This window comes from Ovis aries, chromosome 12, assembly GCF_016772045.2.
Source record: "Ovis aries strain OAR_USU_Benz2616 breed Rambouillet chromosome 12, ARS-UI_Ramb_v3.0, whole genome shotgun sequence".
Lineage (NCBI taxonomy): Eukaryota > Metazoa > Chordata > Mammalia > Artiodactyla > Bovidae > Ovis > Ovis aries.
The window spans coordinates 55904204-55920602 of NC_056065.1; the positions used below are offsets into that span (position 1 = coordinate 55904204).

General features: G+C 43.6%; 1 protein-coding gene across 2 annotated transcripts in view; it reads right to left on the reverse strand.

The window, feature by feature from the left end:
* Positions 1–16399, reverse strand: part of TNR (tenascin R) — a 486177-nt gene that overhangs the window by 20458 nt on the left and 449320 nt on the right. For both annotated transcript variants that reach the window (XM_027975894.3, XM_027975895.2), the window contains one exon: positions 1071–1222. In XM_027975894.3, coding sequence (XP_027831695.1) covers positions 1071–1222 — 152 coding nt within the window. The remainder of the gene's footprint in view (positions 1–1070; positions 1223–16399) is intronic.

Here is a 16399-nt window from a genome sequence, read left to right on the forward strand (position 1 = left end):
ATCAGCTAGTAATGTCATCATCTTGTTCCAGGCAAAGCGAGTGTGTATCATTCACTTTCTGAGCCGTTTAAGTGCTAATTTCATTTAACCTCCAATACATCAGCCTCGACTTCAACTTCTGATTACGCTTTAAGAAGAAGGCACAAATATGTCAGAAACATAAAAGAAGACGTCTCCCAAGAGTGACTGTTTGGAGCCCAGCCACCATTTGACTCCATTCAACAACCATCCATTTGGCACTGTGAAAAATCCAGCATGGTGTGTTGGTGCTGGAGGCGGGATCCTCAGGAGGAAGGGGGTGAGGGGGTTGGGTTTCCATCTGCACTGACTTAGCTAATGCTGGGCTGCTTTCCAGCCAGGCTGCCAGACCTCCCCCACCTGCATAGTGGCCTGCAGTGATCTGTGAGGCTGTTCGCCAGGCTGCTCATTCTCTTCTCTCTGTACTGCCCTATTGGACATGGGAGGAGCGTGATAGGAAATGGAGTTTCTCTTTCCCCCTCCACTGCTGCTCCCTAAAGACTATGGGGAAGAACCAGAGAGGCCAGGAAAGGATGGAGACGGCCTTTGTAAATAGAGGTGGTCCTCCACTTTCTGCCCCTTAACTGCTCCGCCATATGTGATTCTCCAACAGAAAGATACTGATCACCTCCCCATAGAGACTTCCCTCCTCCTGCGAGGGACTCACCTCCTCTACTCCTTATCATAGCTGCAGTTTTCAGCAGGCGAGACCCTGGGACTCTCTGAGCTACTTCTCCCTTTCCTTGGCATCCTCCTGCATGAACTATCTCCCCACAAGGAGCCGTTTCCCTGGGTCCCCCTTTCCTGGCTGGGCCCCTGCAGCCTCATATTCTTATTCCTTCTTCTGCCTGGTCAAACCTGTGATAGGGCTGCTGAACGAGGGCCCTGAGGACGATGCAGAGTTCCAGAGTGGACCTGTAGGGTGGGGGTGGAGGAGAGTGGATGAAAAAAATGGCCAAAGAATGGTGAAGTGTGGATGGATGGGTGCTGAGCCAGGTGGATGGAGGCACCAAGATTGCTGGCATGCCCGGAGAACAGCCATAGGTACTTACAATCCAACCACCCCCATCGGTGGTCATGTCGCAGTACACCTGTAACTTCTGGCTTAGCTCTCCGTTGAGGAAGATGGTGTAAACCCCACTCAGAGTGTCTCCGTTCATCAAATGCTGGGCACAGTCTTGAGGATGAGGGAAGACCCGGCCCCCTGCACAAGAAAAGAGGCAGTTTCCATAGTGGTGTAGGGACCTCCCACTATGCATGAGAGCCCCTTGGACTGTAAAACATTTTAGAGAATCTGACAGTGCTTCATCAAGAGCTGTAAGGAATCTTCACTGAATCTTCAACTGATGTTGGGTTTATCAGACAGTATATAGCTTTATGGGATCTGAAGACCAAAGAGCTGGGTTCACTGTGTGACTCCTCCACTCCCCCACTTGTTTAGCTTAGGCAAATAGCCTGACTTCCTGGCATCTGTCTTCTCATCAGAAAGATGAGGATAATAAAAATATTCCTCCAGCAAGGGTGAAAGTATATTAATACAGAGAGTGATGGGTTACTTAGGTGATGATTACAGATACATGGGCCACAATAAATCACCGCAGAGCCCACATCTCAAAAGAATGAGAGGGATTTAAGCACAGCCGTCCACCATCTTCACAGCTGCCCATAAGGAATGCCCCAAACAGGCTTAGTATTAGCAAGAAGATGGATATCTGTTTCTCATGCAAAATAATCTCCTGATTGGACTAAACAATCAAATGGCCATGTTTTACAGTTCAGTTTAAGTTTAAGGAGAGGGCAGAGGAAATAAATTGCTGCTCATCTTTCAGAGAGAACAGCCCAATTTGTAGAACAATATCTAATTAGCTGAAAGAGAAGCTTAAATCATGTGTCTTGAAGAGCTTGGCTTCAGGGCAGATTTTAATGCTCAACAGGCAAGCCAGAAAGCAGAGGTCCCATGGGAGGAGCTTTACTGGACTGCAGGAGCTGATGGGAGCTAGTTAAAGGCAGAGCTTGCCACGGGAGGAAAAATGCCTTGGGTGCCCTGTAAACATAAGATCTCTGGGTCAGTGGAAATGGTGGTGCACTGCTGCGGTTCTGCATCTTGAGAACTGTAGCGGAATCCTGAAGAGAGGTGGGGTAGGGACCTCATGGGACCCTATAGCGGCCCCTCGTGGAGAACCGGTGCACTGCAGGTATAACAGAGGGCCACTTGGAGAGTCATCCAGTGGGCCGGAGCAAGCAGCAGCTCAATGCGGAACAAGGGAGATGACAGCAACCTCAATAAAACATCTGTGTTAGTAAGAGCTTCTGGCGGTTTGGTAGGCTTTATGCAAGACCCCTATTGGAGATGTGTTAACTCCTCTTGCATAAGGACTGTCCAGCGTGCTGCCACACCATGGATTAGGTTCCCTTCCATTTAAGGTAGTGTAGAACAAGCCACCACCTGCTTCAGGCATGTCCCGCCAGGGAATACAAAATAGTCCTATAGAACTAGTACTTTACCAAGTGTGCATTTATTTCCATGCAATTCTTGCAAGAAACGTGAGAGGAAGACCTTGTTATAGATTGAAGACTTATTTTACAGAGAAGGAAACTAGCTCAGAAAGATCACATGACTTCTTCTGTTCACTTGAACTTAGGTTTTCAGACTCCAGGTCAAGTGCTCCTTACACTACTAAAATGCGGACTATACCCTATGATACAGTTAGCTGGATCTACAGCTATACAGACAGCAAATGATTAACGAACATCGTATGGATCATCATAAGAATCTGCCTGCCAAGCAGGAGACTCAGGTTCAATCCCTGGGCGGGGAAGATCCCTTGGAGAAACGGAATGGCAACCCACTCCAGTATCCTTGTCTGGGAAATCCCATGGACAGAAGAACCTGGTGGGCTACAGTCCATGGGGTCGCAAGAGTCGTACATGACTTAGAAACTAAACAACAACAAATATTTATCTTATAAGCATATAAGGCCCCAAAGATTAAAGTTAGCTCAACGTTCTTTGTTCACATGAAATATCGTAACCCTCCAAAATGTATTTCCTTAATAGCTATAGAAAAGCTCTCAACTTGCATCTCCAGCCTGTCCAAGAGCTCGTTAGAGTACCTGATCCCACCTGTTCCTAGAGGGTCCAGCTACATTTCAGGGACAGGTGTGAGTGAGCACCTCCCCCTGCCCCCCTTGCCACCTTGGGAGCACAGTGATTATTTCCTGGCTTCCAGGATATTCTCTAGCTGGTCTTTAGAGCAACTGGCTTGTCTGCCTTCCTTTTTCCTTTATTTTCTCACTGCTTGAGTTTCTCATTTTAGATCAACATAAAACATGCTTGTCTTCAGCTCACTTCTGCCTCATGCACTGATAGCCCTTTCCTCTGAATCCGCCTCAGTTCCTTAAAGGGGCCAGAACCCCACATTTCTTCCCAATACACATATAACACCAGGCCAAACTTTAGAACAGACAAACAAATGATCCTATATAGGCTCCTTCACATTGATAATGTTGATTATTTAATATTTCTGCTTAGATCCTTTCAAAAGGCTCAAAGATATTAGTTGTTTTAAAGGTAGAACTGCCAACAACAAATATAGGACAATGAGATAACTCGTTCTGGGGGAGAGAAGCTTTTACATATCTAAATGGCTGTCATATAAAAAAGGGATGCATTTTGATAAAGTCAGAAAACAGGGATAAAATCAAATTAAGAAAAAAGTGGACCTAAGGAGTGTCCTGGGTCAGGAAGATCCCCTGGAGAAGGGATAGGCTACCCACTCCAATATTCTTGGGCTTCCCTTGTGGCTCAGCTGGTAAAGAATCTGCCTGTAATGCGGGAGACCTGGGTTAAATCCCTGAGTTGGGAAGATCCCCTGGAGAAAGGAAAGGCTACCCACTCCAGTATTCTGGCCTGGAAAATTCCATGGACTATACAGACACAAAGAATCAGACACGACTGAGTGACTTTCACTTTTACTTTCAAGGAGTGTATAAGTTTGGATAGGATGAAGGTTCCAGACTGCACCCTGGGAGAGGAAGGGGCATGGTCTCTTCCTTCTGGGACCCCCCACTGGACTGGTTAGTGGAGGAGCTCACCAAACGTGTGCAGGGTTGATGCATGGTTGCTAGATGTGCTTGCCTTACCTTTGACAAATGGCAGGTCCACCTTGTAGCTTAGAGTTCCCCTTACTATAATTTAGTCTGTAGCATTAATGGAAAGAATCAAAAGCATTTTGCTTGTATAGACTATCTGGGGCAGCAATATTCACATCTTGGGAGCTTGAAGGAGACGTTTACTATGAAACCACTGCTCTCCATCCTACTCCGGCTTTCAAGACTGTCAAAGTTTCACCTCTCACCACCAGTCCATGATCAAATTATTCCTTTTCAGCTCCTGAGAGGAAGCAGACTCATTAATTGTTCCTAAACCAGAAACTATTAAAACTGAGTTCCCTGGGTTTTGCAGCAGATCTGCTCAATCAGAATGCTGTGCGGCAGTGGCGGGGGGAGGGGTGGCGGGGGAAGGGGTGGCGGGCGGGGGCTGGGTGTCAGGAATCAGTATTTAACTGAAGCTCTTCAGATGAGCCTGAAGACCAGCTGGATTTGAACTCCACAGTTCCTCTAGTATGTTTTCCTCTTCTTAAAGAGTCCAGAGGTGGAATTGGTTAGCTAGACTGTGCTCTAAGGGGTGCAATGATCCGCTTTCTCTGCTGACATCCACATGGCGGAGTGGATAAACAGACTGTCTGTCTCTCTCTCTCCCTACCTCCCCTCTTTCCTTCTTTTCTTTCCCATTTTCCCTTTCCTTCTCTCTCCCTTTCCCAGTGGGCACATCTTGAGTAGGCTGGTCCCAAGATGTGTAGATTGAGCAAGAGGGGATAAGAGACTCTAATTATCCTTGAGTTTAAGCCTTGTGTCCCAGTTTTTACCATTAAATTCTCCTGTGGGGTTATTGGGCCCTGGTTTAGTTAATAATATATAACACACTGGTTCCCAATGTGCTTTGTTCATTGCATATACACTGTGGCTTCATATGTTTTTAGGAGATGATCAGGGCATTTTGGGGGGCATCCTTAGCTCCCTGGACGTTATACATCTAAAATACCAAAGACTCACCTTTAACCCTAACATAGATCATCCCAGTAGTTTTTCCAAGACAGAAATTTTAGGATGAAGACCAAAACTGGAAGGCTTTCCTTCTCTTCCCTTCGATACAATTACTAGGACCTGGCCTGACAAAGAGGCTTTTTTCTTTTTCTTTCTTTCTTTCTTTTTTTTCTAAAGCACAGGCTGTGGTGATTACCAAGTTAAGAGGAAAGCAATGCCAAGCGATCGGTACACTGAAATGTCTTACAGCTAAGTGTTTCTAGATGTAATTGGGAGATCCACAGGGTCGGGGCATTCACTGGAAGAATGGCTTAGAAATTGGTTTCTGTTGGGCATCTGGAGGCTGAATGCTGAGTAGAGGGAAGTGAGCTCTGTGATAAACAGTGCAAACAGAGCGCCCCCAGTGGGCTGGGAGAGAGGGGAGAGACCCTGTCCCTGCTCTGTCCCTTACCTGCTTTGTGTTGTTGAATGTGGTCTTTAAAATGGTCAGAGTTAACGGCTTTGGAGAGTGTCTGCCCGATCTATTGGCCTTAGCATCAGAACTGAACTATGATATCAGTATTTATCTCTGAGAACAATCTCAGAAAGACTCTGCAACTGCAGACAAAAGGTGCCGTTTCATATTAGCACAGGTGAGACCACCTCTGGCCACCCACCCTTACACTTTTTTCTCAGAAGTGGGTTTGTGGGTAGCAAAGTTTGGGGAACAAGTCTGAGGCTGTGGACAGGGAAAAGTTATCTGTTTAGCCCACATGGGCTGTCAAACCTACCACCTTGGCCTCCTTCACAGTATCTTCCAGTTGATTTGTGTGTTTTTTCTTTTGTGTATTTATTCAGCAAACATATAGGAAGTGTCTATTGGGTTTTAAATATTGGGATAAGAGATTGAAATCTAGGGAAGCATAAGACACAGTCTTATTTTTCAGGTTGCTCACACTCTGGTGGGAGAAAAAAAACAAATAAAACCCCAAGTTCTGAGTACTCTGGAGAAGAGATAAACAGGAGTATGTTACGGCTGTATATTGTCACCTTGTTTATCTAAGCTATATGCAAAGTACATCATGCAAAATGCTGGACTAGATGAAGCGCAAGCTGGAATCAAGATTACCAGGAGAAATAACAACCTCAGATATGCAGATGACACCACCCTTATGGCAGAAAGTGAAGCGGAAAGTGATGAAAATGAAAGAGGAGAGTGAAAAAGCTGGCTTAAAAATCAACATCCAGAAAACTAAGATCATAGCATATGGTCCTATCACTTCATGGCAAATAGATGGGGAAACAGTGGAAACATTGAGTGACTTTATTGTTTTGGGCTCCAAAATCACTGCAGATGATGACTATAGCCATGAAATTAAAAGATGCTTGCTCCTTGGAAGAAAAGCTATGACCGACCTAGACAGCATATTAAAAAGCAGAGACATTACTTTGCCGACAAAGGTCCATCTAGTCAAAGCTATGGTTTTTTCAGTAGTCATGTATGGGTGTGAGAGTTGGACCATAAAGAAAGCTGGGCACTGAAGAATTGATGCTTTTGAACTGTGGTGTTGGAGAAGACTCTTGAGAGTCCCTTGCACTGCAAGGAGATCAAACCAGTCCATCCTAAAGGATATCAGTCCTAAATATTCATTGGAGGGACTGATGCTGAAGCTGAAGCTCCAGTACTTTGGCCACCTGATGTGAAGAACTGACTCATTTGAAAAGACCCTGATGCTGGGAAAGATTGAAGGCAGGAGGAGAAGGGGACAACAGAGGATGAGATGGTTGGATGGCATCACCAACTCAATGGACATGAGTTTGAGTAGGCTCTGGGAGTTGGTGATGGACAGAGACGCCTGGCATTCTGCAGTACATGGGGGTTACAAAGAGTTGAACACGACTGAATGACTGAACTGAACTGAACAAGGAGCTATCAAAATATGGAAGTGTACATGTAGTGAATTCTGTGGCTGGTGAGGGTAGGGTGAGTGGTGGAGTATGGGGCAGGGGCTAGCAAGTGCTAATCAGAAAATGCTTCTTATTTTAGGAACCAAAGTAGAAATTAGTCACAAATTGATGGAAGAGGGATATTCTAGGTCTGTGCAAAATGTGGTCTATCTGGGAAACTACAGGTTTCAGCCAGGAAACAAGAGAAAGAGGTGGATTGAGTGGGTGAAAGAAAGCCTTGGGGAAATAAGAGGGACTGGATCATGACATTTAAGGAATTGGACCTTCTCCTGAAGGAAATAAGATGAAGAGCTCACTAATGGACTTTAAGCTTAAATTTTTAAAATAGCATTTTCCCTGTAGTGTGGAGAATGAATTAGATGGGGGTGAGAGTGGAGGTGAGACCTCATTCAGGAGGCGGCAGTAGGAATCAAGGTCGAGAGGTAACAATAGCCTTCAAGGAGCCAATGGGAACATAGAATTAACTGTGCAGTCAACAGCTTGGATGGCTTTATCTTAAGCAGAATTTCTGAGGAAGGTCTTTAAGCTCTGAAGACCACTTGCCTTCTACCTACCAAGGGCTAACATAACAGGCCTCTAAATCTTCCCTCTGAAGATCAACTAAAAGCACCCTAACAGCAAAGAAATGTTCTGACGTAATTTACTATTCCTTAGATTTACTAATACAAGGAGATCCAATTCTATGGCAGATTAATTGATCATGGGCTGGCAGCTTCCAGCCTGGCCCTTCTCTGTGGCTCTTGATTTAATATCGCAAGGAAAGGGTGGGGTCATTGTCATGCCTCCTACCTGGTCTCTTCCTGCCATGCTGGCCCCACTTGCATCTATTCTCTGTATTTTAACCAGGGTAATATTTTTATAATGTAAAAGTGGTGCTATCTCATCCTTTCTCTCACTTGCTGAGACCTTCCAAAAGCTTCTCCAATCAGTGGCTCTGATTGTAATGGCTTTTTGCAATTAGAATAAAATCTAAAATCCTTAGCACATCCTATAAATTCCTGCATGCTCTGCCTCTGCCTTGTACCCCTCCCTCTTTCCCTTGGCTTTGTTTTAATCTGTTGAATATGCCAAACTTATTCCTCCCTTGAGGTGTAGTAATTACTCTTCTCTAGGCTTGGAATGCTCTTCTGTGTGATTCATTCTCATCATTCAAGTCCTGGCTCAAATGGCTCAGCTCAAAGAGAGGTCTTTCCTGACCATTCTTGTTGAGGCCAGAGTCTGGGATGTGGGAAATAGTGGCAAGTGAATTCCAGTGCAGAGGAGATAATTTGAAAGAAGCCTGGGTCAGACCCACTTGCTTATCTTGGAGAGCCCCTCAAAGAGGCAGAAGGCAACTGGGATGCCCCCTGGGGACATAGATGCTGGTGACAGTGATTTTGGGGAGTCTGTCCTACCACAAGGACACTGGTACTGGCAAGTGCTATTTTGAAATCCTTTCTCTATTCTGTTAGCACAAAGGGTTTACCCACTTATCCAGCATCAGCCTTGGACCCCCTGGACCACACAGCTAGCCTTGCCAGAATCCAGCACTGCCCACCATGGGCCAGCAGCTGCCACTTGGCTCAGAGCCTGGCAGCCAACCAGGCCAGGGACCAGTGCCACCTGCCAGAATACCCACAAGAGTCAGTCCCCCCTACAACAGAAGGACCCACAGAGTCCACACAGGGAACACTCCTAGCATATATAACTGTGACCAGAGCAAGTGTGCTGCTGGGCTCCCTAGGATGTTCCTACATAAGGCTACTAATCTGAGGTCAGGAAACATAACTGACCTGCTTAATACACAGAAATAAAAACAGAGAATGAGACAGAATGAGAAGACGTAGGAATATGGTCCAATGAAGGAATAAGACAAAACTTCAAAAGAACTAAACAAAGTGGAGATAAGCAATCTCTCCAATAGAGCTCAAGGTAACAGTCATAGGGATGCTTGATGAACTCAGAAGAATGAATGAACACAGAGAGGAGTTTAACAAAGAGCTGGAAGATACAAAGAAAAACCAAACACAGCTAAAGAAAACAATAACTTAATTAAAAAAAAAACCAACACTAAGAGAAGTCAACAGTGGATTAGATGATACAGAGGAGATAGATCAGAGATACAGATAGATAGATCAGAGAACTGGAAGACAGACTGGAAATTACCCAAACTGAAGAGAAAAAAGAAAACAAAAGACTTAAAACTTGAGGATAGTTTAAGAGACCTCTTGAACAACATCAAGTGTACTAGCATTCTCATTATTGGGGTCCCAGAAGGAGAAGAGAGAGAAAAGAGGGCAAAGAACTCGTTTGAAGAAATAATAGCTGAAAACTTCCATAACCTGGGAAAGGAAACAGACATCCAAGTCCAGGAAGCAGAGTCCCAAACAAGACGCATCCAGAGGTCCACGTCAAGATGCTTTATGATTAAAATGGCAAAAATTAAAGGTAAAGAGTCTTAAAAGACTTCCTTGGTGGTCCAGTGGTTAAGAATCCACCTGCCATTGCAGGGGACATGGGTTCAGTCCCTGGTACAGGAAGATAAAGAAAGCTCAGTATCAAAGAATGGATGCTTTTGAATCATGGTGTTGGAGAAGACTTTTTTCTTTTTTTAAATTTAATTTGGAGGCTAATTACTTTACAATATTGTAGTGGTTTTTGCCATACATTCACATGAATCAGCCATGGGTGTATATGTGTTCCCCATCCTGACCCTCTCTTCCACCTCCTTCCCCATCCCATCCCTCAGGGTCATCCCAGTGCACCAGCCCTGAGCACCCTGTCTCATGCATTGAACCTGGACTGGTGATCTATTTCACATATGATAATATACATGTTTCAATGTTATTCTCTCAAATCATCCCACTCTTGCCTTCTCCCACAGAGTCCAAAAGTCTGTTCTTTACATCTGTGTCTCTTTTGCTGTCTTGAGTATAGGATCATCATTACCATCTTTCTAAATTCCATATATATGTGTTAATATACTGTATTGGTATTTTCCTTTCTGACTTACTTTGCTCTGTATAATAGGTGGATAAGACTCTTGAGAGTCCCTTGGATAGCAAGGAGATCAAACCAGTCCATCCTAAAGGGTATCAGTCCTGAATATTCATTGGAAGGACTGATGCTGAAGCTGAAGCTCCAGTACTTTGCCCACCAGATGCAAAGAACTGACTCATTTGAAAAGACCCTGATGCTGGGAAAGATTGAAGGCAGGAGAAGAATATGACAGAGGATAAGATGGTTGGGTGGCATCACTGACTTGATGGACCTGAGTTTGAGCAAGCTCTGGGAGTTGGTGATGGACAGGGAGGTCTGGCATACTGCAGTCCATAGGGTCACAAAGATTCGGACACGACTGAGTGACTGAACTGAACTGAGGGGCAACCAAGCCCATGCTGAAGTCTGAGTGCCTAGAACCCAAGCTCCATAACAAGAGAAGCCACTGCTATGAGAAGCCCCTCACAGTGTAACATAAAGTAGCCCCTGCCCACTGCAACCAGAGAAAGCCTGCACACAGCAACAAAGACCCAGCACAGCCAAAATTAAATAAATTAATTAATTAAAAAAGAATCTTAAAAGCAGCAAGAAAAAAAAACTAGTTTCATACAAGGGGACTCCCATAAGACTTTTCAGCAGAAGCTTTGCAGGCCAGAGGGAATAGCATGATATATTCAAAGTGATAAAACGAAAGAACCTACGACCATACTCTACCCAGCAAGCCTACCTTTCCAATTTGAAGGAGAGATAAAGAATTTTACAGACAAAAAAAGCTAAAAGAGTTCAGCACCACTAAACTGGCATTACAGGAAATGTTAAAGAGACTTCTTCAAGCAGAAAAGAAAAGACTATTATTAAAAACATGAAAATTGCAAAAGGAAAAGTCTCATTGGTAAAGGCAAATGTGCAGTAAAGATAATAGATCCACCAATTATAAAGCTAGTAGGGAGTTTAAAAGACAACAGCAGTTAAATCACCCATATCCACAATAAGTAGTTAAGGGATACGCAAAGCAGAAAGATGTAAAATATGATGTCAAAAACATTAAATATGGTGGTGGGCATGGTTAAAAAAAAACCACAATGTAGTGTTTGCGAAAGAACAGGTCAAGAGAGCATGGAATAGAATAGGGAGTTCAGAGTTCAGAGATAAATCCATGTATATATGGGACTTAATATACAATATAGCACCACGAATCAATTGGTTATTCAGTAAAAGAGGGGTTATTCAGTGCTGGGGGAATTGGCTCACTGTGTCTCTACCGAATTTGTTGTTATTGTTTAGTTGCTCAGTTGTGTCCGACTTTTTTTGCAACCGCATGGACTGTAGCTCTCCAGGCTCCTCTGTCTATAGGATTTCCCAGCTAGAATACTGGAGTGGGTTGGCATTTCCTTCTCCAGGAAATCTTCCCAACACAGGGATTGAACCTGCATCTTCTACACTGGCAGGTAGATTCTTTACCACTGAGCCACCTGGGAAACCCATCCCGAACTTATACTGTAAATAAAATTAAGAGTAGATATAACAATACAGCCAGAAAGTTAATAGAAGAACATGTAGAAAATATTTGTGTCCTACAGGCAGGGTGAGATTTTTTAAAGAAAGACTTCGAAAGTTCAGATAATTATAGCTAATACTTAACTAGCACAGGAACCCTGATGGAAAGATGGACAAACTATATGAACAGGTAATTTACAAAAAAGGAAACTCAAAAGTCTACCAAGGATTTGAAGAGACGTTTAAAAAAAAAATTATTTAATGAAATTCAACTAAAACAGTGAGATATCAATCACGCCTATTAGACTGTCAAGAATTACAAAGCTGGATCGTGTCAAGTCATCAGGAATGATGTATATCATTAGAAAACAGGATCCTTTGTGCACTGTTGGAGGCAGTGTAGACCAGTACAACCATTCAGGAGAGCAGTACTTAGTTAAGCCATATAAACACATACCCTAAGACCCAACAGTTCTCTTCTGGAATCATATATCCCAAAGGTATTGCCTCAGTGATTTATATGTGGACATGTAAAACATTTGCTTCTGCTTTATTGACTATGCCAAAGCCTTTGACTGTGTGGATCACAAGAAACTGTGGAAAATTCTGAAAGAAATGGGAATCCCAGACCACCTGACCTGCCTCTGAGAAACCCGTATGCAGGTCAGGAAGCAACAGTTAGAACTGGATATGGAACAACTGACTGGTTTAAAATAGGGAAAGGAGTACATCAAGGCTGTATATTGTCACCCTGCTTATTTAACTTACATGCAGAGTACATCATGAGAAATGCTGGGCTGGATGAAGCACAAGCTAGAATCAAGATTGCTGGGAGAAATATCAATAACCTCAGATATGCAGATGACACCACCCTTATGGCAGAAAGTGAAGAACTAAAGACCCTCTTGATGAAAGTGAAAGAGGAGAGTGAAAAAGTTGGCTTAAAGCTCAACATTCAGAAAACAAAGATCATGGCATCTGGTCCCATAACTTCATGGCAAATAGACGGCGAAACAGTGGAAACAGTGTCAGACTTTACTTTGGGGGGCTTCAAAATCACTGCAGATGGTAACTGCAGCCATGAAATTAAAAGACGCTTACTCCTTGGAAAGGAAGTTATGACCAACCTAGACAGTATATTAAAAAGCAGAGACATTACTTTGTCAACAAAGGTCTGTCTAGTCAAGGCTATGGTTTTTCCAGTAGTCATGTATGGATGTGAGAGTTGGACTATAAAGAAAGCTGAGCACTGAAGAATTGATGCTTTTGAACTGTGGTGTTGGAGAAGACTCTTGAGAGTCCCTTGGACTGCAAGGAGATCCAACCAGTCCATCTTAAAGGAGATCAGTCCTGGATGTTCATTGGAAGGACTGATGTTGAAGCTGAAACTCCAGTACTTTGGCCACCTCATGCAAAGAGCTGACTCATTTGAAAAGACCCTGATGCTGGGAAAGATTGAGGGCAGGAGGAGAAGGGGATGACAGAGGATGAGATGGTTGGATGGCATCACCAACTCAATGGACATGAGTTTGGGTAAACTCTGGGAGTTGGTGATGGACAGGAAGGCCTGGCGTGCTGTGGTTCATGGGGTCGCAAAGAGTTGGACATGACTGAGCGACTGAACTGAACTGAACTGATGAGGTATTTACTATAGTACCATTTATGGTGGAGGGAGACTAGAGACAATGTGATGTTCATCTTCAGGAAAATGAAGAGGTAAAACGTAATGTGTGCACACCATGCAATATTTTGCAATGGTTGGAAGCAAATGATTTTATACATGTATAACACTGTGTGCAAGACCAGGGTTAGTCGTGTCCAGCTCTCTGTGATGCCATGGACTGTAGCCCGGCAGCCTCCTCTGTCCATGGAATTCTCCAGGCAATACTACTGGAGTGGGCTGCCATTTCCTTCTACAGGGGATCTTCCTGACCCAGACATTGAGCCCAGGTTTCCTGCATTGCAGGCAGATTCTTTACCAGATGTCTGAGCCACCAGGGAAGCCATTATAACAACATAGATGGACCTTAAAAATGATGCTGAGCAAAAAAATAGAATAGAGAATGAGTTATGCAATCTAATAACATTGACATACATTTAAAATATACTTAAGGCAACATTTCAAAAATACATTTGAGAAAACATAACAAAAGTGTACAAATTTAGCACATCAAAATGGCTCCATATGAAAGGTGAAAGAAAAGATGGGAGGTAAACAGAAATAAATGAATAAACAGAGAGGGACCTTGCTGGAGACTGACGCTGGTCATATGTGATAAACTGTGTGGTATGATTAATTCAGACCTCTCATCTGACACCCATCTCTCTACCCATGGTGGGCATGCATGGGAATGGTGTGTTCAGATGGGATGTTTAGAGACCTACCAACCTTCTTCAAATCCAGGTCCCAAAGAAAGGAGAATGTGGGCCTCTCCTTTTAGGCGTCTGCTCGTTTCAACAGCAAGAAGTCAAGCTGTTTCTAAGTAGTGGAGAGGAAAGAAGCCTCTCCAGTGTCCTACTTAGATGTGGGGAAATATGGCATAGATGGGAATAGATTGCAATGAATAGTGGTCATCATGCTCTCCTTCCCCACTGATAATGATGTGGACTTGCATGACCCGCCGTCTGTTGTCCCAGAACCCAGGGTTTGCCCATCTTCATTAATTTTCACAACCTCAGAAAATGAAGCTCATGTTAGATCACACTCTAGGAGTTTTCCTGAAAAGCCCCAGAGAGCAGCTCAGTCTGGCTGCTGGGAGAGCCAGGGACGGAGTGAAGGCAATAAAGAAAACTTCTCATTACCCATCTCTGGGTGCCTCCGAAAATGATTGTCTTCGCTTAACCTCAAGGTCAAGACAACCTATTTTATAGTGTTCACTGTCTCTGAGGACAAGCTTTAGTGAGCGCCTTGTTTGCTTCTCATAGTATTAAAATAGACAATGAAATCTGCTTCTCGGAAGATCATTTCACCAAGTCCCTGTTGCTCTGTGGGGAATATTTGTTTCCTCATTTATATTCATGTCTCTAAAAGACAAGTAGGCCTTGGATGAAATTTCAGGCGACAGTAAATTATAAATAATGTATCCATATTTTTTTTTCTCTTCTATACTACTTGTATTTAATTCCCCCCAGAGTCTTGTGCAAACACCAGAGACAAGAGGACAGGAAGCTATTAACATGATGGAAACAATGAAACGGGCTTATATTATATGGCAGGAAGGCAATGAGAAGAGACATCTTGATCAAAGGAATTTTTTGAGGTTTTGTGGGAGCCAGTTCTTTTCTTTTTTCCTCTCTTATATTATTTATTTATTATATTATTTTTTTAACATCTCAACTTTTTTTTTTTTTTCTAAACCATTAAATTGGCATCTGCATGCAATGAGTTCTCTTTGCTTGGCCCACCCAGGATAAGATGAGGGTTTGTCAGCGGAGGGAGGCCACTTTGGGGTCCAGCCTTAGACTCTTTTGTTCCCTAAACATGACATAAAAAACACTTAGAACAATCAGCTGAGATCAGTCTAAGAACAGGATACTGCTAAGCGGAAGTTCAGGTACTATTAGGGAAATCAGAAAGGGTGTCAGTTACTAGAATGAAATTAGCCTATAAACCCATCATCCCTGGTGTTCCTCAGATCTCTTGCTCAGCAGGAGTGATTCATGGGGTTCAGGAAGGCGGCCCTTCAATCTTTCGAGTAAGTGAAGATAACTCTGCCCTTTGTTTTTGTTTCTTTCTCTCCTCTCTCTTTCTCTCTCTCTTTTTAAAGGATGCTGCAGATGGAGCTTGCAGGGTGCTGCATGTGGCTTCAAGGGTGTGCGGGGAGTATGCTCTGGTCCTGCTGGAGGGGCAGGGAAAGGATGGGTTAGAATGTGCTTAGTGTCAACAGAGGGTGGGGAACTCAGAATTGCACAATCAGGGCTGAGGCACTGCTGCTCCAACCACTTTTCCCAGAGGAAGTCCACTCTCAGGGGATGTCAGGAGATATCCAGGGCAGACAGGGGACTTCTGGGATGAGAAACACCTGGATGCCCAGGTGCCCAGTGAAAGTGAAAGTCATTCAGTCATGTCCAGCTCTTTCCAACCCCATGGACTATACAGTCCATGGAATTCTCCAGGCCAGAATACTGGAGTGGTTAGCTGTTTCCTTCTCCAGGGGATCTTTGGAGGCCTCTTTCCCCCCACCCCACTCCCAGACTCTTCCTCAAGGAGTCTAGCTCATGTCACCTGTCAAGTAAACCCCAGTCCTTTTCTTCTTGGTAACATCTCCACTCCTACACTTAGAAAGGTCATACACTTGTATTCTCTTCATCTCTAAGAAAATTTGCTTTTTTGGTGAGGGATTTAGGAGAAGGGGGAGGGCATGGCACAGGCAATGAGCACTCGTTAATATTGACATGCATATTTTCAAATTATAGTTTTCTCCAGGAGGAAAGATTCCCTTTCCCCGACACCCTCTTCAGCATTTATTGCTTGTATTTTTTGATGATTGCCAAGCTGACCAGTGGGGTGGTACCTCATTGTAGTTTTGGTTTGATTTGCATTTCTCTGGTAAGTAGTGATGTTGAGCATCTTTTTATGTGCTTTTTGACCATCTGTATATCTTCTTTGGAGAAATGTCTATTTAGATCTTCTGCCCATTTCTTGATTGGAATTTTTTAATATAATAAGCTGCATAAGCTGTTTGTATATTTTGGAGATTAATCCCCTGTTGGTCGCTTCATTTGCAAATATTTTCTCCCATTCTGTGGATTGTCTTTTCATTTTATTTATGGTTTCTTTTTCTGTGCAAAAGCCTTTAAGTTTAATTAGGTCCCATTTCATGTACCCCAATGTCAACTGCAGCACTGTTTAC